The sequence below is a fragment of the Zonotrichia albicollis genome, chromosome 1 (genome assembly GCF_047830755.1).
Source record: "Zonotrichia albicollis isolate bZonAlb1 chromosome 1, bZonAlb1.hap1, whole genome shotgun sequence".
Classification (NCBI taxonomy): Eukaryota; Metazoa; Chordata; class Aves; order Passeriformes; family Passerellidae; genus Zonotrichia; species Zonotrichia albicollis.
Window position 1 is genome coordinate 90224180 of NC_133819.1, and position 25789 is coordinate 90249968.

The following is a 25789-nucleotide window of genomic DNA, read 5'->3' on the forward strand; positions in this document are numbered from 1 at the left end:
GGCAGCGGGAAAAGCGCTGTAGCAGCGATTTCTGCACGGGGAGCGGCGGAGGGGGAAGGCTGGGGGGAACACAAGTATGAGCTTGTTCTGGTTTACTATAGTCTTCTTAAGGATTATAAAAGCTTATTCCCGCCTTCCTAAGGACAGTCAAGGTTCCTTTAATAAAAAATGCTTAGTCAAGGTGCAGCCCCCTCCTTACTTCCTGCCCAAGAAGGCAGTGTTCCGACGTGCTACATCCCGGTGCAAAGTGCAGAAACTCTTCCAGAGCGAAAGAAGGTATGTTCCATTTTTCCACCCACCAGCAGCAACATTCTAACACTTCAGGTTTTCCAGCATTTTGATTTTTTCTTCCAAGAGCAGCCAACATTCAGCTGTTAAGAAAACATTTTTTTTGCCTAACATGGAGAACGCTTCATTCCATTGCAACCTGCATAGGTACCCTCAAGTCCTACAAGAACTGTTATTCACAGAAATGCTGCCAGAAGCTGCTCTATTAATGCCTTAGAAGTTACATCCTGGCACTAAAAGCACACAGAATTCGAGTCTTGCAAGCTTCAATATTTAGGCAAATCTTCTGCCCCTTGGCTCCTCTGAGAAGAGACAGTTTAGGAAATACACAGGGCATGCCACAAAAATGGCTTCAGAAATTCCAGAGACAACACAGATTGGGTAATGATATTATTATCTAGATTATTCTATATCAGAGGACGTAAGTGAAAGTCTTTTTTCAGTCACTAAAACAGTATGAGAATGCAAAGTTGTAACTACTACTATAATATCATTCTTTAAGTATACTTTAAGTCAGCAACTAAGATGCTTAAGTCCCCACATGACAAAATTCAGCATCTCCATCTTGTCTAAAACTTCTGCAATGAATAGCTGGGGTTAGAAGGCAGCTCTGGAAGTCACCTAGTCCAATCCCCCTGTGCCAGCAGGTTCACCTGCAGCAGGTTGCACAGGATCACATCCAAGCAGGCTTTTAGTATCTCCAGAGAAGGAGATTCCACAACCTTTTTGGACAGCCTGTTCCAGTGCTCCACCACTCTCAAAGTAAAAATCACCTGCCCCATAATTAGATGGAAGTTCCTGTGCTTCAGTTTCTGCCCACTGCCTCTTGTCCTCTCACTGAGCACATTTTTTACTCTTGAAATATGGAAATAACTACACATTCACAATAAGAGCTTTGTAATTATATACAGATCAGCATATTCAAATACAAGACTTGTAATGACTTTATTTAGACACATTTTGTGTTTTTGCTGTCCCTTTTGACAGATGAGTGAAAGAACATAAGCTGTTCTACATTCCACTTTTAATAAACGTACAGTAAGCCACAGCAGAATACAAGCTGGAGAAAAGTTTTGTCAGCATTTTCCATTCAGTGCTAAGTGCCAACACTATTTTGGTTTGCTTGTGCTATGCTTATGTACACTGGCCCCTCTGGGAAAGGGCTTCAAGTGAGATGGAAGCTGCTAGTATGAGCGGATGGCTGGTGGGACGGTCTGGCAATCTTGCTCATTCAAAGTCTTGTCGATCACCGGTCTGTACTTCAAGGTAACCTGAAGTGAAAGGGAATAAAGAAATTCAGGACAACAAGATTAAAGAATGAGATCCAAAAAACCCCAACAGTTAAGATTTTTATAGGGTCAGAATTCAGTTCTATCTTTGACATACCATAAAGTTGCTCCACTAAACACCCAACAACACGTTTTGTCACCATTAAAAGAAAAAACTTTTGAACTAGTCTGACACAAGGGGAAACACAATTCCAGCTCAAATAGCAAAGTCACTTCCCAATGATCAACAGTGCAGGATTATCACAATTTCCAAGGCTGTTAACAACAAAAAAGATCCTCAAGCACCAAGCTCAAAGTACCTTCCCAGTTGGGATATCCACGTATGACAGGGTGTGCTTTCTCCAGTGCTCCTCAATTGGCTTCCGCTTTTGGCCTTCAAGTGGCTTAGAATAGTCAAACTCATCCACCCGTAACTAGGGAGAAAATGAGATTAGTACAGACCAGAAGCTCTATCTGCGAATCACTCTACAACCATGAGATCAGCTGCATTTCAATTCAACCTGAAACCCAGCATGTCTCTGAACAGACAGCAAGCTTTCTCTTCACACTGCCTGTGTCCAATTTGAAATGCTCAGCTTAACAAGGGCTCTAAGGTAACTTTCCTTGCAGAGGACAATTATTCTGTTTATGCATTTTTACATCCTGCTTATGCATCCATGACATTATTACTATAGTCCTGATTTATAAGTCTCTAATCACTCAAATGTACATGCAGAGCAACTCTTTTCAAGACCATTCCCAGTGTTCCATGTATTGGTCCTTTTATAAATAACAAAAAAAGAGACAGAGCAGAACAAATAGGACCCGAAACAAATACTACATTAATCTTAACACTGAAGACTGTATTTGAAGATGTTACAACTTTAAAATAATCCATCTGAGGGCACATAACAAGGGGATTCAATCCTCCATTCAGGCCACAGAAAACATTTATACCTTATAATCCTCTCTGGCATGGGCACCCCGGGACTCTTTGCGAGCCTCAGCACCGTAAATGGTTTGCAGAGCACAAAGCATCAGGTTCTGCAGCTCCAGGGTCTCTACCAAGTCAGTGTTCCACACAATACCTGGTAAAACATTAAAACACTATGGAAGATGGTCTACAAACAAGAGAAATGCGTGTGAGTGAACCATAGGTGCATCATCAGTTGCACTTAAATAACCAAGTTCTCTTAAGATCAACAGAATCTGTTGGCAGTATCTGTCTGCATTGTGATCTGCTCAGCTGGAATGAAAACTGAGTGTTCAGCCTACGAATAGTCTTGCTACCTCTCTGCAACTCCCAGCTCTCAGAAGATTCTGACAAAGTTCATCATTCTTCCTGGTATTTGGATAAGTTCACATCAGGTTCTGAGGGCAGTTTGTACCCTACACATGTAAATCAAATGTCAGTCTCTGCTTCTTTGAAAGATTTTTCAACCAGAAAACAACTGCAAAGGTCAAGTATTTTTACCTGACTACCATGTTTGGTAAGAAGGTCTCTACAAAATATTTTGAAAGATTCAAAATGGTCAAAATCTTCAGCCAAAACTTCAAGAAACACGTTAGGTTTACAGAAAAAAACCCAAAAAAACAACAAAAAACAAAGCCACCAACACTCTTCCTGGAGTACTCTGGGCAAGGTGTGTTCTTTGCTATCAAATTACCTCTGTCAAAAGTCTTTAGATGAGCCAGATCACCATAAATCTGGCTGAGCTTCTCACAGCCTTCTTGGAGTACAGAACCAGTGCGAAATACAGCAGCATGGTTTTGCATTGCCTGCAACACAGTTAAACAAAATCAGTTTGATATGCTGCATATGAAAGCATGTAACTTCCCTAGCTCCAAAAGAGCTTGATACAGAGCTTGCTCTGAGCTCAAACTTGTCTGCAGCCTGAAAACCCCACATTCTTCCATTCACCCCAAACAACTGAAACCCCACTCTATTATACAGCAGGTAAACTACACAAGGGAATGACATGAAGAGAAGGAATAAACAAGTGATATAACCTTTGCTGCACACAGAATCTTCTCACCCACTTTTTCTTCTGCATGGCAAATCCTGAAGTGCACTTTGGCAAGTCATCAAACCCCACAGCTGCCTGCAGCTTGTCCCACCCTATCCCTGACAGCTTCCCCAGGCTTACCCTCTGCATGTTCAGTCGCACTTCTGAAGTCCTTATGCTTCCATTAGCAAACCTTAACTTGTCAAGATTAGCAACTGACTCTTCACCAGCATTTGGTTTAATGGGGGGAACTGGCTCTCCTAAATAAGAAAATTTCATGAAGTTTGGTAGTCAGGCCTGGATTTGGTTTCTGGCAGTTTCAGACACTATCAATTACTAAAAATCAGATTTAAGTAAAACATAATCTGTTTTCTTCCTCTGAGGTGCACATTAAGTGTAACTTTCCTGAAGTCCCACCACCTGTATCCATGTATTTAAAGTTCTCAGTGGAATATGAATCCCTTTCTTTCCTAAAACAATCATTAAAGATTTTATAGGTTTGGCAAAATTCTGCTGTTCATTCCTCTGAAGCAACATGAAAATTCTTCTAAACTATGGAATAAGCCCATGGTCCTTACCAGCTACTACTATGCTTTCCTTGTCTCCTCAGTCCCAACCTCCCACTTTTTTTTGGATGTGTAAGGGACCAGGAGCAGTCAATAAGCCTGGCAGTTAGACATGAGCTCTGCATCTTGCCTCTAATACTGGAAGCCACAAGTTACTGGGCAACAAAGCAAACACAGCATTGTACCAGCACAGTTCATCTCACATGTAGCTTTGCACTCAGATTAATAAACCCCCTTCTACAATTTCTAACTCTAAAGAGCCACAGAAGGATTCAAAAAAATGTCAGCACAAAGCCAGACCAAATAGGCACCACAAGATCTAGGCTGATTCCATGAGGAATCATCAGTCTCAGCAGCTGGTGCAGTTTGGACATTAAGCAGTAAGAAAACAGATGACTATTTGTGAACTCCAGCTGCTCTGGCAATGTAACTGCCACGTCCAGTATTTTGTTGGGGGCTGTAAGGGAGGGCTTGTTTCTTTGTTTTCTCAGGTCAGCAATTGTGTCTGAACCAGATTATTTTAAAATATGTAAGATTCAGCAATGAGAATCCAGTGAATGAGATATTGCAGTTTTTAGTATCTCTCTCTCACCACTTGCACATCAGTCCTTCTTATAAATAAATTAGCAAGGTGGCAGCAAATTCCACTACACAAAAGTGCCAAGTGTAAGACAGATTACATTTTGATATAGAAGATGGTGCAGCATATAGAAAGTACAGTCTTCACATTCAATAGTCTGTGTTAAGTTATCAAAAATCCTAACTGCTCTTGCCAATAGCATTGGCCCAATTCTAGTTTTCAAAGGATCAATTACAAAGCAAACAGTGACATCAAAACATTTGCCTGGCATAGAACATGCCTACCAAAAGCATAAACACCAATTTCTTCCTTTTCTAACAAGTAAGAGCCTATGAGTATCATTCTAAATTTCAATCAGGTAGCAACAAGTCTTTGTTGGGCAGAAATTACATCATAAAGGGAAATGTCTCCAGCAAAGTGAGACTTACCAGGCTTGCATGTACTTGCAATAGTGAGGGCACAAGCACGACCGAAGACCACCAGGTCCAGGAGGGAGTTTGCTCCGAGTCGATTTGCGCCATGGACGGACGCAGAGGCCGCCTCCCCGCAGGCGTACAGGCCAGGCACCACCTTGTCCTGTCCATCCACGTGTGTGATCACCTGCCACAGCACACACTCTGTACTCAGCCATGGAAAACACTTGGACACAGTGCTAACCTCCTCATCTGCAAGGGCCACATGCACGGAAGGGTGGGACACAGCCACCTAAAGTTTCTTCTGCCTCTAAACATGGAATTATCTTAGCTCTAAAGGGCAAGGAGAAATGTATGCAAACACATACATTTACATCTGTATGCAAATACAGACAGGGCTAAACCCCAAGATTTCTTTAATATTCTTATGAAGAGTGCATAGTTCTGTTTCACCACAATTCTGCAGCAAGTCAGAAATGCACAGGAATAAAGCCTGACATGCATATGCTTCTAAGGCAAAATTTTACACTGAAATTTAACAAGTACACAAAGAGAAGAATTCAGGTGACACCACCACATTGATTTCCAACTAGTGTCAGTTGGAGAATCTGCTTTGGTGTTTAGGTTACATGAACTACAGAGGAATAATACACATTAACTCATGTTACAGAATGCAACAGAGACCTACTTTGATCAATATTCAATTCTATTATCCTCAGTTCAACTAACAGAGAATTATTGTCAGTAATTTCATTTTAGATGTTTCTTGGAACTCCCACTTCTAGATGGACTGGAACATGGTTATCAAGTTATTTTAAAAAACCAAAAAGTGTGTGTGTGTGTTTTAAGTACTTTGACATCATTATTATTATTAAAAATCTGTATAAATCATCCTTACATTTATAAAAAACATTCTTAATGCTTTTCTACTTGAAAAGGAATTTGCTAGTATGATGGTGAAAGTACAGCTCAAAAGTGACGTGTATTCCTCACCTGTCCCTTGTAGTTAGTGGGAATACCTCCCATATTGTAGTGCACAGTAGGCAGGACAGGGATAGGCTCTTTAGTGACATCGACTCCAGCGAATATCATGGCTGTTTCGGAAATGCCTGGCAGACGGGTGGCCAGCTGCTGCGGGGGCAAGTGGTGCAACTGCAAGTACACATGGTCCTTTTCAGGACCACAGCCTCTAGCAAACAAAAAAAAAAAAAAAACAAAACCAACATTGGAATACATAACAGGAATTTACAAACACTAGCAGCATTTCTCATCCACTTTGTTCCATTTGTGAAAATAAACAGGTTCTTCTTCAAATGTTATCTGACAAAAATTAATATCTAGCATGTTTAATTAGACTGTGGCACTTGGATGAATTGAGGCCATTTTCCAACTCCCAGCTTTCTTTTCACAGTAATTCACATTATTTAAGATTTTCAACTATTACATCTCTGCAGAAATAGGTAAAACTTGGTAATCAGCCAAGAGAACAGCACCACATTATTTTGTCTGTAGTAAGAGCATATACACTAAGCTTGTCTGAGCATCTCTAGACACACTGAATTCAAACAGGAGACTCTTAACATCATCTGTTCTCTGCCAGTATCATTAGGAATTAACAAGAAAGATTTTCTGCCTCACACACAGAGATCAGCTTAACAGTCATTAAAGCTCACTCTCAAGAATTACCATGTGCTTATCAAATGAACTATTGCACTTCACAGTCTAGCATGACTAAGAGTCCATTCTGCAGCTTTGTGAAGAGCATTTAACTAACCTTCCTTCACGGATTTCTATGGTCATGGAACGAGACACGACATCCCTAGAAGCCAGATCCTTGGCAACAGGTGCATATCTCTCCATGAATCTTTCACCTTGACTGTTGATCAGAATACCTCCCTCTCCACGACATCCTTCTGTGATAAGGCAGCCAGCCCCATAGATACCTGTTCAAGAATGAAAACACCATCAAAGGAGATTTCTCCACACAGCTTCACAATCAGGATGAACACTGAATAAACAGGGTCTTCTCAAAGCCCCTGTTTTATTTTATTCCACCCTAATCATACCTCTAGGAACTGTCCCTCAAATGCTGCTACTTCTTTTAAACACTCTTTCCAAAAGTTAAGCAAGTTGATTTGAAACACCCACAGAATTTCAAATATTAAAACTGGAAGTTATCTGCACCTATCAATACATCAGGAGAATTTTATTAAGACCTTGCAGACTTTCAGCAATTATTTTAAGATTTTTAATAAACCAGAAGTTCATTATTTCAAGGTCCATTTGCTCATTTTTGTTCCCTCTTCTGTGTTGAAACAGTACAAGACAAGATGGCTTCAAATCCTGTGGAACATAAAAGCTTACCTGGCATCCTTTTCCTTTAGAGAAGGAAGGCCTCTCTGTTATTCTACAGCATTGGTCATCACAGAAAACAAAAATGCAAACTAACTCATGCACTTCACTTGATAATTATCTTAAAAGCTACAGATTATCATACAAGCAGTGAAGCTTCTTCAACTAGAAAAACTTTAAGAGCAAGGGAACATTGATCTCTATGATATAACAATAACATTGTAAAATTATACGAACCATTTACAAAAATTGCATCGAGTTAAAATGAAGCATTTAATTATCTACAAATCTAGTTTGTGATCAGTTATCCACAGTTTAGATACCGATCACATGCTAGAAAACCACAGTTCTATATATATACCTTAACTTCACTGAAGATGCTAGTATATAATTCCCTAACATTTGCACCTATCCCACTGCTCTTGTTTCTAATATGAAACCCCTTAAAATATTAAGGACAATGGAAATGTAAATTTAAGAGGTAGTTTTAGCTTGTAATTCATAAAACTTCTTACTTAGTATTGTAAGGACAGCACCTCAAGATATTAAACACTGTTCTTTAAATTAGAACAGCTGAGACCTTTCCCACATTATATGTCTTACTCTCAAATTCATATTCAACAACAGCTGCAGGCAAGTCTAAGCACATGTCACAAGCAACTTCTCAAATGCTGCAGAAAAGTGGAGACTGACTTGAGCCCATCGTGCTTGAGGTGACATCATGCTGGGATCTGTCACTAGTGGGGTTCCACAGGGCTTTGTCTTAGGGCCTGTGCTCTTCAACATCTTCATAAATGACTTGGACACAGGACTGTAAGGGATACTGAACAAGTTTGCACACACTGCAAAACTGGGAGAAGTTGTTGATTCCATCAGGGGCAGGGAGGCCCTGCAGGGAGACCCCAACAAATTACAAGGGCTGGGCAATCACCAAATATATGACATGCAACAAGGGAACTGCTGGATTCTGCACCTGGGATGGAGCAACCCTGGATGCATGGAGAGACTGGGGAAGGAGATGCTGGGAAGCAGCACCATGGAAAGGGACCTGGAGGTTCTGATCAATGGCAAATTGACCATGAGTCAGCAGTGCCCTGGCAGCTGAGGGCCAAGCATGTCTGGAGTGTGTCAGGCACAGCATCAGCAGGGTAGAGAGGGGAGTGTCCTGCTCTGCTCTGGGGCAGCCTCACCTCCAGAACTAGGGGCAGTTTTGGATACCACAATGTAAGAAAGACATTAAACTATTGGAGAGCATCCAAAGGAAAGCAACAAGGAGGGTGAAGGGTCTTGAGAGGAAGTTGAATGAGAAGCAGCTGAGGTCACTTGGTCTGTCCAGCCTGTAGGAGACTGAAGGGAGACCTCAGTGCAGTCTGCAACTTCCTTGTGAGAGGAAGAGGAGGGGCAGGCACTCATGGCTTCTCTGTGGTGATCAATGGCAGGACCCAAGGCAATGGCCTGAAGTGTGTCAGGAGAGGTTGAGATTGGATATTAGAAAAAGGTTCTTCACCCAGAGGGTGGCTGGACACTGGAACAGGCTCCACAGGGGAATGGTTACAGCACCAAGCCAGATAAATTTCAAGAAGTGTTTGTGCACTGCTCTCAGGCACATGGTGTGACTCTTGGGGTGTCCTGTGCAGGGCCAGAAGCTGGACTTGATGCACCTGATGGGTCCCTTCCAACTCAGCATATTGTGTAATTCTGTGACATTTTAAAACAACATAAAAATCTGTTCAACTCATTAAAAATAATGTTGTAAGCACTATGTCATATTCAGTACCTGTAGGGTGAAACTGCACAAATTCTAAGTCCTGGCAAGGGAGCCCAGCTCGTGTGATCATGGCATTGCCATCACCAGTACTGGTATGAGCAGATGTGCAGCTGAAGTAAGTCCGGCCATATCCACTGCAGAACACAGAAGTTAATGGAATTAACAGGAAGGAAATTAAAACATCACTACAACATACCACTAACTATGCTGTTTGCACAACAGTGAAAAGGGTTAATAAGAAAAGTGCTTAAGTTTTACCATCTCCTGTACTATTTCAACCAAAAGAAAACAAAACTGTTTTAGCCCAGTTTTGCTCAACCATACTTGAAGAATGGCTGGAGATAGAAGGTTGAAGAAAAAGAAAACAAATTCCAAAGCAGGATTGGTTAGGCTGATAGCAGAAACTTTTCTGTCAGGAAAAAAAAAGGTTATTTCACAAAGTTCTCTCAATCCATACCATTCCATTTCATTTGAACAATCACAAGCAATTTTATAAAAAATAGCATATAATGATGGTTTAGATTGCCCATATGGTCCTGGTTTTATATTCTTAGATTTAAAAAATTAGTTGTCCAGGTATTAAACATGAATTATTACGCTGCAAACATCTAGGTTAGCCTCCAACATTATTAAGACCAGCCAATCAGCCCAATTTCAGGACAAACTCCCAGGAGAAACAGCAATGTACATATTCCATGTACCTCAAAGTACACGAGCATGAAAAACACATCAGAAAGACAAATTATGCAGGCAACCTTTTGTAAATTAATTTATAAGTGTGTTTTTCACAGATGCATTTATAAATATTTTTCATATTGAAATAGACAGGAGAGTGCCATAAGAAGCAAAAGACTAATGCATATAGCATTCTAAAAAACATATACAAACTTTGCAACCAAAGTAATGTTAAGTTACATTCATAATATGAAAATTTTATCCTAAAACAGTTAGAATTACAGTGGCAGTATCTTAATGAAATAGGATCTCTGGAATTTTGACAAAAGCTGTTTCCTACAGGAAATTCAGAACTCTACAGACAGAAATGTTGGCGGCATTGCCAAAATGTCTGTTTTAAACATTGAAAACCATCTGAATCATATATATTACTGTTACATATTCTTACTTTATGTCATTGTTCTAGAATTCAAAGTTAGACCCCATACCAAATTTATACTTGGTCACAAAATTAGCATGTGCCTTTTTCAGAGGGAATGACTGAATTCAGTTATATTCCTCTAAGTGTAGGGGGAATGAACTATACATTATGTTGTGTCATTGCATCTTCTCCACACTGAATCCAAACACATGTACAATCACACAAACTTCCAGCTGGTACCACTCCCCAGTTTTGGACCTTCACCACAAACGTTACATTACCCAGTGGCAATGACCGTGTTCTTTGCCCTAAAACGATGAATGGTTCCATCTTCAATGCAGAGGGCAATAACACCACGGCATTCTCCATTCTCCATGAGCAAGTCCAAGGCAAAATACTCAACAAAGTAGCTTGTATCGTATCGCAGAGACTGGAGGAAAATTACAAAAGAACTTTTACTGAGGAAACCTCTCTTCAAAACTGTCAATGTACATGGGCTCTATCAGGATAAAAAACATCCCCACTAACTCTCAAGGAAGACAGTTTCCTCATAACTATTTATTAAAGAGTTTGTTAATTAATCTATTCTAGCTTTAAAAGACACAAGCAGTGGCAAAAGCACTGAATTCTGAGGAGTCAGGAGCTAGGCAGCAGGACTTGTCATTTCAGTCTACACTTGGCAACACATCAGCCAGCAGCAGTGCTGCACTTAAGCTCTCCCAGAGAAATGAGAAACGCCTCCAGGAGCCCAATAAACCAGCAGGAGCAGCAGGCACCGAGTCAAGCATTCTTTCATGCCCTCAGGGATCAGAGCAGTGTTTGGCAGCACGGAGCATTTGCATTGCAGCAGCACACACACTGCGAGCCTGGAGGAGAGCAATTAGCTGGCTACCAAGTAAATAAAAAACAGTAGCTACCAGGTACTTGGATTTCTGGTTGCAAGTAGCTCACCAACATATTCAAACAGCCAGCACTTCCCTCAATTATGGTTTGTAGAATTAACAGGCAGACATGCTGGAACACTAGTCACTTACTTGCCAAAGAACAAGCTCAGGAATGCACAGCAGGCCTTAATTCATTTACACCTTGTTTCCCCCTCTTCCCAGTGTGAAGATGAGTGAAAAAAAAAATGCTGGCTTGTACCTCTTTCAGAGTTCCCCAATGCTGCTGGGCCAAATTTTTGGAAAAAAAGGGCTTTTGGGGAAAAGTTTACATAAATTCTCTTTGGGTCTAGTCAACAGACAAAAAGTACTAACAGTGCAGAACTAGTCCAGACCACAAAGGTGGTACTGTACACTAATTAGCATCTATTGTCTTCATCCCTCCACATTGCCTCAGGAAGGAAGATAACACAGAACTGCTATAAGCCACTCCCCTGGAATCCTCATTTGTATGTGTCCAGTTACATGTTTGGTTTAGGTTTATCTTTTTTCAAACTCTGGGGGGAGAAGGGGGAAAAAAACCAGTAAATGTAAACACAAAAACTCAAACCCAGTTAACTTCACAACTGCTCACCCTGCCATACAGAGTATGTAAGAGTGAATGTCCAGTCCTGTCTGCAACACAACAGCATCTGTGGGCCTGTCCTCCTTTTCCAAACTGAAGACTCTGTCCACCAAATGCACGCTGATAGATTTTTCCTTCTTCAGTTCTGCTGAAGGGCATCCCGTAATTTTCCAGCTGTTGAATCCAAATACAAGCATCAGAAACTCTTGTGCATCACAACAAACGAGTTATTTTAAGGAGATCTCCTTGGAAGCCAGCCTGTGTTATTTATAACTACAGCTGACATCAAATCCCATGAGTCTCACCTCTATCACTGCAGCTGGGGCTTGCTCAGTCATGTAGTGTATGGCATCCTGGTCACCCAGCCAGTCCGACCCCTTCACCGTGTCATAGAAATGCCACCTCCAGTTATCATCCTCCATGTTCCCCAGAGCAGCATTGATACCTCCCTGAAAATGAAAACCCATTTTCCTGGAATTATATTACTCAAATACAGCTTTAGTAGGTTTATCACATTTCTATTAAAAATGACATACCAGATATGCACCTGTGTACAAGAACTATAGTCAAGCCAGATTTAATGTGGCTGTGAAACTCCTCAGTTTCACAATGGCTTGTGCTTCTTTTTTCTGTAATGCAGTGAATCACAGTTACACTTCAGGCAGAGAAGCAGCACTGCATTTTGAGAATGTTTAGAAATGGGGAAGAAAAAAGAGGCAGTATACTGAAATAAAAACATAAGGGGAAATAAAGGTTTTAAGAACAACTGCAAGTGAGATTAAAAAAATGTGTGTTGCACCGTAATTAGCTTGGAAGCAAAATGAAGTGTACCTGCTACCTAATATGAAGTCTGGCAGTTAAAAGCTCATGGTGAAGTTTTTTTGATCTTAGAGGTCTTTCCCAAACGTACTGATCCTGTGATTTTATTATATACTACTCTCTAAAACAGTTTCAGCTAAATATGTGATATTTATAAAAAGAAGCATGGCCTTCAAACAAGATGTTCAGATGCTCCATTCCTAGAAGTGTTTAAAGCCAGGTTGGATGGGCTCCTGAGCAATCTAATCTAATGTGTTGAATCCCTGCCCATGCCAGGGCCACTGGAACTGGGTAACACCTAAGGTCCCTTCCAACCCAAACCATTTTATGATTACTCTACATCCAAATCAGCTTTCTGACAGCAGGCATTTTTTAAACTTTTGTTCTGCCTCATTTCTCACCTGTGCAGCAACAGTATGGGAGCGGGTGGGGAACAGCTTGGTAACACAGGCAGTGTTAAACCCAGCTTCTGACAAACCAAAGGCAGCCCGCAGACCTGCTCCTCCTGCACCCACAACAACTGCATCAAACTCATGGTCCACTACTGGGTATTGTGTAGAGATCTGGAAAAATAAATCACTTTGTTATGATCAAAATAGTTCAAGGTAAGTCAAAAAAGTTTCATAAAAACACAAGCAGGATAGGTATAATGTTGTTAACAAAGTTTTGCAGCAATTGCCACATCTGAAATACCCCTTTGCTTGGAAACTGTCATTAAAAGAGCCGCACACTTCAGCACCTCAGTCTCACAAAGCACCTGAACACAGTGCTCCAGTAAAAGCCTCAAAGCCTCACGCCTGTGAAGCATTAAGTGCTTGACTGAATCACAACACAAGCAGCACACACGTACCGAGTCAGACACCTTGGTGGAGGCGTTTTTCTTCCCATACACTGTGAAGTGCAAGGTCCGTGCAGGAGCCTGGCACGCTGCTGGCCACTACGGAGAGAAGCCAAGACAACGTTATGGAACAAATGTTTCCACAGGACAGACTTACAGCACTCCCAGCTAGCCCACATTTGCAACAAATCTGCACTCACCACTGGTAGCACACACACAAGAGTATTCATGGATTTTAGCGCTACCTGTACTGAAGTTCTGGCTTTCCTATAATCATGCTATACAATCAAGAAAAGGTTTGACTGATGAGAGAATAGCCTGCAGTTAACACGGTGTTCCAGACTATCCATTATGGACTCCAGCAACAGTGACCAGCCTCTCAGACCTGCCTGAGGCTGCATCAACAGAATAATATTTCTGTAATTAATGCTGAAGTACTCTTTCAGTTCTTTCATAATTAAGCAAAGACGAAGCTTTGCGGGAACCATGGGAAGTAATGGAAAATTATTCTCCTGTCAACTAATCCTCAGAATTTGAATTATTTCAGGTGGTCATAGTACTGAAAATTCAAAAAGGCTGTAGGGAATGCTCTTCCAGCTGACTGTTGCTTCAAAAGTCAGATATTTCTCTTATTCTTTATGAAATTAGTGACCAATTTAGAACCATTTATTAATACATAAACTTAGCACAAGGATGCAAGTTTTACCCTTCTGGATGTCACTTCCTACCCCCTGACCTGCTCAAAACCAAACCAAACCAACAAACACCACACCCAAACCTACTGAGTATGCAGTCTTTGCTTTGATAAGAATTAGTCTCCACCTCTCCAAGGTACTGGAATCTGGTATTCCTTCTTCACACAGTTCAAAAAACAAGCCTAACTCAGCATGTATGATTACTGTGAGCAGCAACACACAGCCACATCAGGGACCTGTCCAGTGACATCAGCACTTCCCTATTTGAAATATAACCTAAAATGCACTGGAGTGATATCTGCAGCTGTTACACTCATGGTCCCCACTCTACAATATGCTAACAAGTGGCTCTTCCCTCCCCAAATGTCCACCTCTTCCAGAATCTCTGAAGTGAACTCCAGGACACTTTCCTCAACCTAGTTTTATCATTTCTCAGACCAACTTCCTCAAAGTTATCTTCTTGCATAACAGCAAATCTACTGCATCATCACATTTGCTATCTCTGGTTTCTGCAACCGCCTTGGAAGGAGATCAGTTCCTATGACCTATTCACAAGGAGCTCCACCAGTACTCTGCTCCAGGCAGCTGCTCTCTCCCTGTTCCACACTGCTGAGTTACCAGGCTTTTCAAACAAAAACCCACAAAGCAGAAAAAGATGTCACACTACGTCTGAAGGAAACACTGACTGCAGTAATCCTGATTTTTTTATGCCATCAGGAAGATCATGGCCTTTTTAGAACCAAAGGTTCAATCAAGGCCAGCTCACTGCCACTTAAAATATGGAGACACTCTTTAAAGCTTTCCCTCTCTCTGCAGTTGTCTTTTCTGCACTTGCTTTGTAACACAAGTATAATTACAGCCCACTTTTGTAATCCCAAGCTTGTTACAGGCATGCAGGATGAGAACAGTAGGAAGAAACTGAAAACTCCCACCTGACCATGGAGAAGAAGAAGCCTTCATGCACAATTTACATTTCCTAACACAAACCTGCCAGACTCCTCAGCAGCCCTTTCTGGGCATAATCACCAGCCCATTTCAAGCAACTCAGATATACAGTGAGTATACTCAGTGGCAACTATACTTCCCACACACGTCCAGAATCACAGAATGCAAAGGCTGGAAAAGGTCTCTGAGACCATTGAGTCCAACCAATGACCAGACAGCAGCATGTAAACGAGACCATGGCACTAAGTGTCACATTCAGCCTTTCCTCAAACACTTCCAGGAATGGTAACTCCACCACCATCCTGGGCAGCCCATTTCAATGTCCAGCCACCCTCGCTGTGAAAAAATTCTTCCTGATGGCCAACCTGAACGTCTCCTGGTGCAGCTTGAGGCCATTTCCTCCCTTCCTGTCACCTCTGCCCAGGCAGTTGTAGGGAGTGATAAACCCTATAAGCCCCCCTAAACCTCCTCCCATCTTCCAGGCTTAACACCCTCGGCTCCCTCAGCAGCTCCTCACAGGACTCGTGCTCAGAGCCTTCACCAGCTTCACTGCCCTTCTCCGGACTCGCTCCAGCACCTCAATGCCCTTCCTAAACTGAGAAGCTCCGAACTGAACACAGCACTCGAGGTCTGGCCTCAGCAGGGCCGAGTACAGGAGGAACACAATCACTTCCCTGGTCTTCTTGTGCTCATACAGAATATGTCTGCGGCGAGCTTTCCATGCCGGAGCTCGGGCCGCACCTGCCAGGCTCCCGCAGGCCTTTCCCAGCACGTCCCATTCCCGCTGCCTCCCTCAAAACCCCGTCAGGGCCTCAGGCTACGGCGCTCGCTTCCCAAGCCGGGAGGCGCGGCCCAGCCATGCCCACAGCCACCTACTCCCAGGAACCTGCCTGCCCCGGGGACACGAAATGCGGGGTCGGTGCCGCTCCAAAATAGCACTGAACCTGCCGGGGGTGGGAAGATCACCGGGCGAGTCAAGGTCACGGAGGAGACAGCGGAGCCAGGCCGCCGCCGGCGGGAAAATAGGACAGGTATAAGGCCAAGGACAGCGACAAGGACATGGACAGGGACAAAGGCATGGACAGAAGCAAGGACTGAGAAAAGGGCAGGGACAAGGACTCACCGCCCGGGAAGCCGCGGCCGGGCGCAGCCAGCGCTTCGCCAGCCCCCGCGCAGCCGCCGCCGCCATCACGCACCGCCGACTCGGTGTGGGGAGGGGGGAGCGGGCGTGAAGGGCGCACGCGCGGGGCTCGGCGGGACAGACCAACAGTGCCGCGAGGGGGAGCCCCGCAGAGCGATCCCACCCCGCCCAAGAGCTGTGTGATGGAAGATTAAAAAACAGCTCCTGTTTCGAGCGTAAAGAACGTTTTTTAAAAATCGAAAACTAGAATTATGTTACTGCAGTTAGTTCTCCCTGGTGATCAACAATACTGTAAGATTCAGCCTCTTTGTCTCTCTGACAGTGCCTGAAAGTTTGCGTAATAAACAGGCCAGAATCATGTTTTGAAGTTGTGGGAAAGACCATTTCGTAGACACGAGATTCGGACAGAAGGGTGAAGGAAAGACTGTATGTGCTGTCCCTCTAGGACAGAAAGCACGCTCGGCAGCGCCAGACGGCGGAATTCAGAGGCTGCTCACGGCCGCCTCTCGCCCCGGCGTTAATGGAATAAAAAGGGCCCGGCAGCGGCGGGGACGGACGTCCGGCAGCGCGCCAGGCTCGGGCCAGCCCTGTTGTTGTCCACCCCCTTTTTCTCCCGGCTGATGGGCCAGGCCGGGAGGGGGCGGGGCCGACAGGTGAGTGGCAGTGCCAGGGGCTCGCGCGCTCCCGGGCTCCTTTGTGGGGGGTCCCGCCGTGGGGGGAGCGGGACGGGGACGGGAATGGGAGCGGGAATGGGGAATGGGAACGGGAACAATGGGGAATGGCAGACCGTGTCGCGGCTGGGGCTGCCACTCATGGCGCGGCCAAGCCCCCAAGTGTCGGGGCCGCCGTTCGAGGGGCTGGGGCAGAATTCCCAGTCCCCCAGCGGGAGGAGGAGGAGGTGGCGGCAGGAGCGGCCCCGGCCCCTCTGCGCGCTGCTGAGGCCGCGTCTTCCCTCTGTGCATCGCAGGTGCCTTCATGAATAACTTAAATGACCCTCCCAACTGGAACATCCTGCCCAATCGGCGCGATCCCGGCGGTGACGGCAGCCGCTGGAATTACGCCCTGCTGGTGCCCATGCTGGGCCTGGCCGCCTTCCGTGAGTAGCGCAGAAATCCCGGCCCCAGGGGCTCCTGGGCACGGCCCCGCCTGGGCACGGCCCCTCCTTGTTTATAGCGCTGTAAACCACCAGCGCTGTGGGTATCCCTAAGGGAAAGACCACTTTTCACACTGTTAAAAACGCGTATTTTGTGATTGACTTTTCGCAAATATTAAAATGAATATTATATGCGTTGTATTAGATAGTAACGCTGTATTAATTCTCTTAAGTAGTGTGTTAAATATAGTTTTAGGTGATAAAAAAATGTTAAAATAGAAACGATGCTATTCAGGATACTTTTTTAAAGAAAGGACTCGCAGCGAGATAGCAGCCACAGGACGCCTAAATCTTTGAGAGTAAAAGAATTCATTGCCCTCTTATCAGAAGAAACGAACTTCTTCCTGCCTCGAAGGCGCTGTCAGGATTCAGAGGAAGAAGCTGACGATGACCAGACAGAATCCTGTGTTTGAATGGAATTTATGCATCATGTGTGATGTGTATGAATATGCTAACAGGCTATTGTTTTTAAGGGTTAATCCTCTGTTAATGTGGATCCTGATCCTCTGGTCCTTTTTCAGGCTTGTGATGCCCAGAAAAAGGTACCCAGATGCCCATAACTCTTTGTCTCTATTGTCTCATATTGTCCTAATTCAAATTGTCCAAATTATTATTACTCTAATTGTATTACTATTTTTAAAACCATTTTATTACTTTTAGAATTTTAAAAACAAGTGATTGGCTTTTTTCACAACACACAGAGATGAATCTGTATTTATTAAGCTCCAATATCCAAAGCTCCCTCAAGAAAAATGGACACAGGATGTGCTGGAGAGCCCAGAGGTAACAACGCCAGATGTTGCTGCTGTATTTATTTACTGGGCTAGAAAGTTCTCCATGCAGTATCCGCATCAAAAACCTCCAGTTTGTTTCTCCATGACTTTATTTTCCTTCTCTAATCTTAAGTAGTGCCAGTGTAGACAATAAAAGAGTAGAGGTATTTTATTTCAGAGAAAGCATGATCATTTAAAATGACTCACTGTGAAATAGGGACCACAGAAATACATTTTGTGGGGACATGTAAATAGAAGTGAAGGGCAGGAGAGAAAGTCTTTTTACCACTTAGTAGCTTCATTTCAGGCATTGCTAAGTAATCATACCCATCACTGTTACATTTTGTACTTGCATCTGAAATATTATTTATGTGTGATAGGGTGGATCTGGACCAGAGAATGTCAGAAAGAAATAGAAAAAGAGAAAGAAGAGTACTACAGGAAAGAGTCAGCTTTACAAAAAGACCTGGAAGGCAAATACCGGGATATAATCACAGAGAACCGCCGCGCTGTGGCTCACCTGGAGGTGGAGCTGGAGAAGGAACGCAACAGGACCCTGAGCTACCGGGAAGCGCTCGTGTCTCAGAGCCGCAAACTGGTGGAAGAGAGGAGGCTCCTAGAGCAGGAGCAGGAGAAGTTGGAGAGAGAAAAACAAGTCTTTTTGCACTCTGGAGCAGAAGGTTCCTTGTTCCAGAGTTGCCTGGCAAAGGAGGAAGAGTGGCAGCAGAGAGCCAATATTTTACTAAAAGAATTTGAAGAGGGACTGAAGGAAAGACAGGACATCTACTGTAGTCTTGTAGTACCCAGAAGTCAGAGACTAGAAATAGAGAAAAATCTGCTAGTTAAAGCAGCAACTAATCCTGTTGCCGTGGCTTTGCATGTGGAGAGTGGCTTACAAGATATTTTCAAACATGATAACTACTGTGGCAATGTGCTGAACAGAACCAGAAGTCAAAATGGAAAGCTGATGTGGCTGTATCTGAGATACTGGGAACTAGCTGTTGAGCTGCAGAAATACAAGAGGGTAGAAAAGGCCATGCTAGGAAAACGCTAAGTAGGGGAAGCAGAGGGATTCCATGTGATCCCCATGCATGGTAGGGACAATCACAGTTGTAGTCTGAAGCTGTTAAACTCTTCTGCTGTGTTGCCGTCTCTCCTCCTTAGACTTGTGTTTGCATGGGACGTGTGCTGTGCTGTGCCTTTCCTCTCACTAGCAGCAGATGCTCTGGCGAGCTGTGCATGCTCCTGAACTCCCTGAGAGTGTGTGTGTTGCAGTACAGGGATTTGCCAACTCCCCAGGTGTCAGAAGCAGCAAAACAGAACTCAGATTAGAGGGATTTGCCTCGTTGATGGTCGCACTCCAGCAGCAGAGAATGGTCATTGGTATCCCCCAGGTGTGGTAGCATGTTGTGCTCCTTATCTCTGACATTTTACATGGTGTCTCAACACTGTCTTTTTTTATTACTATTATTTTTTAAAAATGTGTTTAAGCAAGACTGATTTTGAGGCAGGTGTTTGGGAGAGATGGTGCTGGAGCCAGCTGCTTGACACGTAAATCTTTCATGTCTGTGTGTTGAAATATATAAATATATATGTATCTATAAATACATACATATATATATACACATATATGTGTGTGAATGTGTGTGAGTATGTAAGTGTATGTGAAAGTATTCTGAGGGTGGAATAGATTGATCCTGTTTCAGAATAGTCAGTCTTGCATTGTCTTCCAGCTTCATATACAAATAGTGCTTTATGAATGAAACATCCAAAAGATGCTAGTTCAAATAACACATAAAGAAACAGATTGATGTTTTATTGGCACTTGGGATTCATTATCAAATTCTAGGGAATATGTAAACTGGAAGTTGTATTTTCATGTATTGGATATACCTTAAGAATACTTCTTTTTTTCCTCAGTCAAGGTTTTAGTTGTAACCCAACAATGTGCCACCATTATGGATGTCCCCGTGCTGCTGCTTCTGCCTCTCAGGGCACTGGCTGCCTCCTGGGTTGCTTGCAAGAACCTCCTTGCACCTGGCTGTGTTCCTTGGATGGGTCCTGTTTGTTATTTGCAGATGGGAACATAAATGCAGCCTGCATTGGTAGCCACTGCTGTCTCTCCACCTGTCTCCCCTCTCCCAGAACTGAAGTACATACCCTTTTCTGCAGCTCTGGAATTTTGTGCTTGTGGTTCACCACTTTACATACACGTGGCCATGAAAGCCTACAGATATACAAGCTTTGTGAGCTTTTAAGAAAGGGAGCTTTTTAATTTAGCTAGTAAAAAATATATATATTTGGTAAGAAATAAAATAATGAGTGGAATAATAAATAAAGAATAAACATCCAGATTAAAAAATCCAACAACAAACAAAACTTAAAAATCCAGTGCATTTCAATTTCTTAGAACTTTGAGTATGCTTTGGGTCCTTTAGCAGTAGGAGCCACCTTTTTTCAAACATGCTGTGTATTTAAAATTGTAAGAACTTTTTTCTTCCCTCTTTCTAATCCAGCCTTAGACCTCAAAGGGGCAGTGTTTACCCTTGTGTTTATAACATCTATTCTTCTCTGTTACTTGACTTTGATTAGTGCTGGTAGGTTGTCAGCTCATTAATTAGCAGTTTATTATTTACTGAGGGCTGGACTTGACAAATGTGTTTGCACTAGGCAATCATGTAGAACCATGGCTTGGAAGCAATCCAAGCTAAGTGAATGCCCATCTTCCTGCAGATGTGGGGGTTTTCTCCTGGTTTCATTTTAGTCTGAGCACAGAAGACAGCAGATAAATCTTTTGAAACAATATGCACAACTTAATCCAGTTCCTAAGTAGAAATACCTAACATGAAACAAAATTCCTGAGCAGAATAGATGATTCCCAACTACTCGGTTTTCCAGTTGAGGTTTTGCTCACCTTGATAGTACTAATTGTACTGTTGTGTTGACTTATTAATCCTTTCTCCATGATGATTTTTTTAATGAAGTGGACAGACTTGGAGGAAAAAAGAGAGATCACAAACACCAGAATGTTTTTGGCCACAGTTTGTCAGGGTGCCAAGCATATTTGGGTTGGGAGATGAGAATACAACTGAGTTGCTAATCATGTGTGATGCCCTGAGCCGAGCTGCTGCAGCTGGACACAGGCACACAGTCTGATTGCTCAGGAGAACAAACTAGTTTGGATAACAGCCTGTGTGTAATTCCTGCAGGATGTGGAAAGTGACTGTCCAGCTGTGGCACACTTTGCATGTTCCTGCAGGCAGTTGAGCTGCTCAGCTAACTAAGAGCAGACAGTGAATCAGTGCCAGTGTATTTGAGATTGATGCCTTGAATTTGTGTAAGTTAGCCTTAAAAGATCAAAGGTTTTGTGCTTTTTCATTTTTTCATAGTTTGTTATGCATATCACTCAAAATGTTTAAAGAAAATGTAATCAAGGGTAAAATACTGGTTTTTCAGTATGAATATGTACATTTAAGCCTTACACGAATGTACAGGGCTGGATGCAATGTAGTAAAGGTTTGGTATTCTCTTTCTCTTTTTTAGACGTGTCATTTATTTGTACAGCTAATTGAACTATTGTTCATGGACGCTTTGAAGATCATTGTCTCAAGACAGAAGGGTTATTTCAGAAAGCTTTTTAAAAGTGTATGACTGATTTAGAATCACTGGTCTTGTTAGTTTCTTCCAAAACTCATGTTTATGGAAATGCAATTTATTTTTGAAACGTTCCCCCTTTGTAGGTTGTTATTCTGAAAATTCTAATGTAAGTTTTGTCTTGCCCAGCACTTGTTCTGAATCACTTAATAGTTTGGAACTGCCCGTATGCATATGTAGAATGCAAGAATAAATTGTTTTCAAAGTATTTAATGAACTTATTTTTATTATAAAATTGTCACTCAGCTATTAACAATAATAATTAATAAAAAACTTTAAATATTTCTGTACTGTTTTATAACTTGGGCAAGGTGGGTGGGAGAACTGGAATTTGCTACTTTATTCAGATTTTCCAAATTGTAAATTGTTTTAATTGGCATGTAAAAAGTTTTGGTCTTGGTGCTGAGAAAAGAATATAAGTTTTTTTCTTAGGAAAGAACACTGTTAAACACGTAAGTGCTGAGCATTAACTAAAGATGTGGGGTTAAAGGTGACCATCCCTCTGAAAGACTGGGGACATTCCATCAACAGAATATTGTGTAGGATGTTCTGCCCTCCTCCAGAACCCCTCAGATATCTCATTCTGCATGTCAGCTGCTTTTCATTTCCCTCATTTTCCTGCTCTCTGTGAAGAACTGCAATCCAGCTGCTCTAGGACAGCGTTCAGACACTCTGGAAAATCCTTGTTCTGTAATAAAGGATCCTCAGTCTATTTGTATTTGGCACAATCCTTCACCATCCTCTGGCTCTATAAAGCTTGGGTTTGAGCACTCCTGTGCGAGGATGAAAAAACTGAGTGTTCCTCTGTGGAGGATACAAGGCAGAAACAGTGGTCAAGGGTTCAGGTACTGTGGTGAAATCAAAGATATTTGAATTATTGCTGTGAAAAGAGGACAAAAGTTTATAGTTGCAGTTGTGATGCAGCTGGATATGAAGGCTTTGCTGGTTTGCGTGCCAAGGCCCACATTTATTGGTTATTAATTTTATGCCTGGTCCAGGAGCTTTCCCTGGTCACTGCCTATCAGACAGCAGATGGATCTGCTAAGTAACTCACTGAAATTTGGCATAGCTCAGCAATGAGGCAATGGCCACTTCACAGCAAAACAGCTGAGTGCTGCAACAAAAACTGAAAGTAACCTGAAAGTAAATGTGCTTCTGGAAACAAGGAGTCTGTGGATGGAAGAGTTTGGGGAGAGCTGATGGATTGTGAGATCAGCGATGTCAGCTGTTCACAGTCATGCACCCCAACAGCCCTGTGCTGAGATCACCGGGCTGTCCAGCTGCTGGAAAAATGCCCCTTCACTCTTGTGTTCGTAACAGGTTTGTATTTGTGAGATAGCTCACCTCTAAGCCTACCGCAGTCAGAGCAAAATCCTCGGCTGCTGTGGTTGGTGTTTGTGTCGCTGGATGCTGCTTCCCCCTTGTGGCTGACGGCTCTCCCAGCCAGCAGCCGCATCCTCTGTTCCCACGGCTCCGCTGGAGCAGCGCATCTTCTAATGCTACACCTCGGAGCTCTCTGGCCCAAACACCTCCGGGGGTAATAAAAGAAAGGTGAGCAAAGCCGAGGTGTGCGGTGACCAAAGGAATGAACTTGTCTCCACTGAGCTGGGTGCTGCGGCAGATCTCTGTGCGAAGGAGGCAGGCACAGGGGGTTGGGTATAGTTCAGTAACCTATTAGTACCTCATCGTATATTGCAGCACTGGAAAGGAAAACCGTAACAAACTCGATTAAGGAACGCTGTTCTTTGTTTAATGAAGACACTGCCTCTTGCACAATAAACATAAACTGAAAGTTTCTCAGCATGTTAGATTGCTGAAGGAAACTTCTTGACACCATAAAACCACTCCAGAATGGGATGCATGTAGAAGTCACTGTGTGTGACATCCTACCTCTGCTGTGTTCCCAGTAGTATGGGACAGAGTACCAACACCTAGTGCTGCCTTATTTCTCCCTTGCACTGATACTTGTTGGCACAAGTTGGAACTTCTCTCCAATCTGTAGAAGTTTACAATCTCATGGGCAGAAATTTAGGCTCCAAAGTCTTTAGGTATTCCTGCTTGAACTTTGGCCTTCAGCAGAGATAGAATTAAGCAGGCCTTGCTGCATGTGCCTGCACTTCATGGCATACGGTTTTGATGGCTTTGACTTTGGGAGGATATTTCTTTACTTTATTTGTTTCCCAAAGTATCCATGGCATGTTCCTCATATCTTCCCCTCCAAGTGGTGTGTTCCCCTTTGACTTTTTCCCCTGCTTTTGCAACATCTGTGAGCTTAGTTTTGGCATGTTTTGGTCCTTTGCACTGCACCTGATAGAATCCTGGTCAAGTTTGTTGTAGTCACTTTTTTCCCAAATTTCCCACATTTGTTTTTTTTCTCCTCCAATTGCAATTGCTTGGATGGAATCTCCATTGCAGAGTGTTTGTAAGTCCTTCTTATTTGCTTTGGCCTTCAGCAGAGATGGATTTAGGCAGGCTTTGCTGCATGTGCCTGCACTTGATGGCATACGGTTTTGATGGCTTTGACTTTGGGAGGATTTTCTTGATTTTTTTTTTTTCCCCCAAAGTAACCATGGCATGTTCCTCATATCTTCCCCTCCAAGTGGTGCGTTCCTCCTATACTTTTTCCCCGGCTTTTGCAACATCTGTGAGCTTAGTTTTGGCACGTTTTGGTCCTTTGCACTGCACCTGATAGAATCCCGGTCAAGTTTGTTGTAGTCATTTTATTTCCCAAATTTCCCACATTTGTTTTTTTTCTCCTCCAATTGCAATTGCTTGGATGGAATCTCCACTCCAGAGTGTTTGTAGGTCCTTCTTATTTGCTCTGATCTGGTGGCAGCTGCTTTCAAGCATTCATATAGGAAATCCAATCATGCCAGCTGAGGAGCTGTGAGACCTGTGCCTTTTGGTTCCTTATCAGATAGACTTTGAGAACAACAGAGCATAAAACTTAGATGCAGTTAAATATCTACAGATAATTTATTGGCAAGATAAACTGCATGACCACCTGCATTTGTTTATTACCCTTAAAACTAAGCAGCTCTGAAATATCTCGCCTATGTATCTCCCTTTCTAAAATTGTCATCGTCGTCCCCCAGGCTGCAGATTTTGAGTCTGCTCTTGAGCCTGGGGCCCATTTTTTGCACACCTGGTCAAGAATGTTACTCATTGGCAGCTTGTAAAAGGAGTTTTTGTTTTTACCACCTATTTTAAAGGATGGGCTGTCACAGACATTATTTGATTTAACTTCTCTTCCTTCTTCTCCTTCTCCTTCTCCTTCTCCTTCTCCTTCTCCTTCTCCTTCTCCTTCTCCTTCTCCACTATCTTTATATTTCCATCCTTTTCCAGTTTAGGCTCATTACACAAGCAAGAGTAATTGTATTGCTCTATATGATGCTTTGACTACTAAGTAGAAGCTGACTGAAAAGAAAATGGGATTAGGATTGGTAAAATATTGCTATAGAATTAAGAGTAAGAGATTTCACTCCAGTATCTGCTGCAATACTAAAAAGGACAGAAAATAATGTAGTTAATCCTAACAGCCTCGTATAAAGCAAGCAACGATGAAAATACCTGGAGAGTTACAGATTTGTCCTATGTCATAGCAGGCATGACAGACTCACAATGAAAGGATCATATTGCATTTCATGCCTGAAACTGTTGATTGCAATCTGAAACCTAGTTGCAAACAATGTGTATTGCCAGTGGCCTTTGCTTTTATCAGTAGCTTTACATGAAAGGATTTTTTTTTCCAAAAGAATAGTCCTGCCCTTCTTCTTCCTATTTGTCCTCCCCTACACAGGATCCAGATTAAAAAACTTGCCCCAAGGCAGCCTGTAATGGAGGGCAGAAAAATCATAGAATCATAGAATATCTTGAATTGGAAGGAGCACAGAATCAGTTCCAACTCCCTGCTCATCACAGGAGCATA

At 42.8% G+C, this 25789-nt stretch overlaps 2 protein-coding genes across 3 annotated transcripts; one reads left to right on the plus strand and one right to left on the minus strand.

Annotated features, from left to right (window-relative positions):
* Positions 1-1208: 1208 nt before the first annotated feature.
* On the minus strand, positions 1209-16420 carry SDHA (succinate dehydrogenase complex flavoprotein subunit A). Its single transcript, XM_005482940.4, has 15 exons — positions 16264-16420; positions 13513-13599; positions 13064-13225; positions 12149-12292; positions 11853-12017; positions 10619-10767; positions 9251-9375; positions 6896-7064; positions 6115-6310; positions 5137-5308; positions 3704-3822; positions 3224-3335; positions 2514-2644; positions 1877-1990; positions 1209-1559 (listed from the first exon to the last, which is right to left on the minus strand). The coding sequence occupies exons 1-15, from the start codon at positions 16327-16329 to the stop codon at positions 1473-1475; spliced, it is 1998 nt and encodes a 665-aa protein (XP_005482997.1). The 5' UTR covers positions 16330-16420; the 3' UTR covers positions 1209-1472.
* Positions 16421-16436: 16 nt separating this feature from the next.
* On the plus strand, positions 16437-21745 carry CCDC127 (coiled-coil domain containing 127). 2 transcript variants are annotated; one of them, XM_005482939.4, is made up of 3 exons: positions 16437-16934; positions 17249-17377; positions 18588-21745. In XM_005482939.4, the coding sequence occupies exons 2-3, from the start codon at positions 17257-17259 to the stop codon at positions 19259-19261; spliced, it is 795 nt and encodes a 264-aa protein (XP_005482996.2). In that variant the 5' UTR covers positions 16437-16934; positions 17249-17256; the 3' UTR covers positions 19262-21745. The 2 variants fall into 2 exon arrangements, with proteins under 2 accessions (XP_005482996.2, XP_026646797.2); XM_026790996.2 differs by lacking the exon at positions 16437-16934 and having other exon boundaries at positions 16969-17377.
* The last annotated feature ends 4044 nt before the right edge of the window (positions 21746-25789 follow it).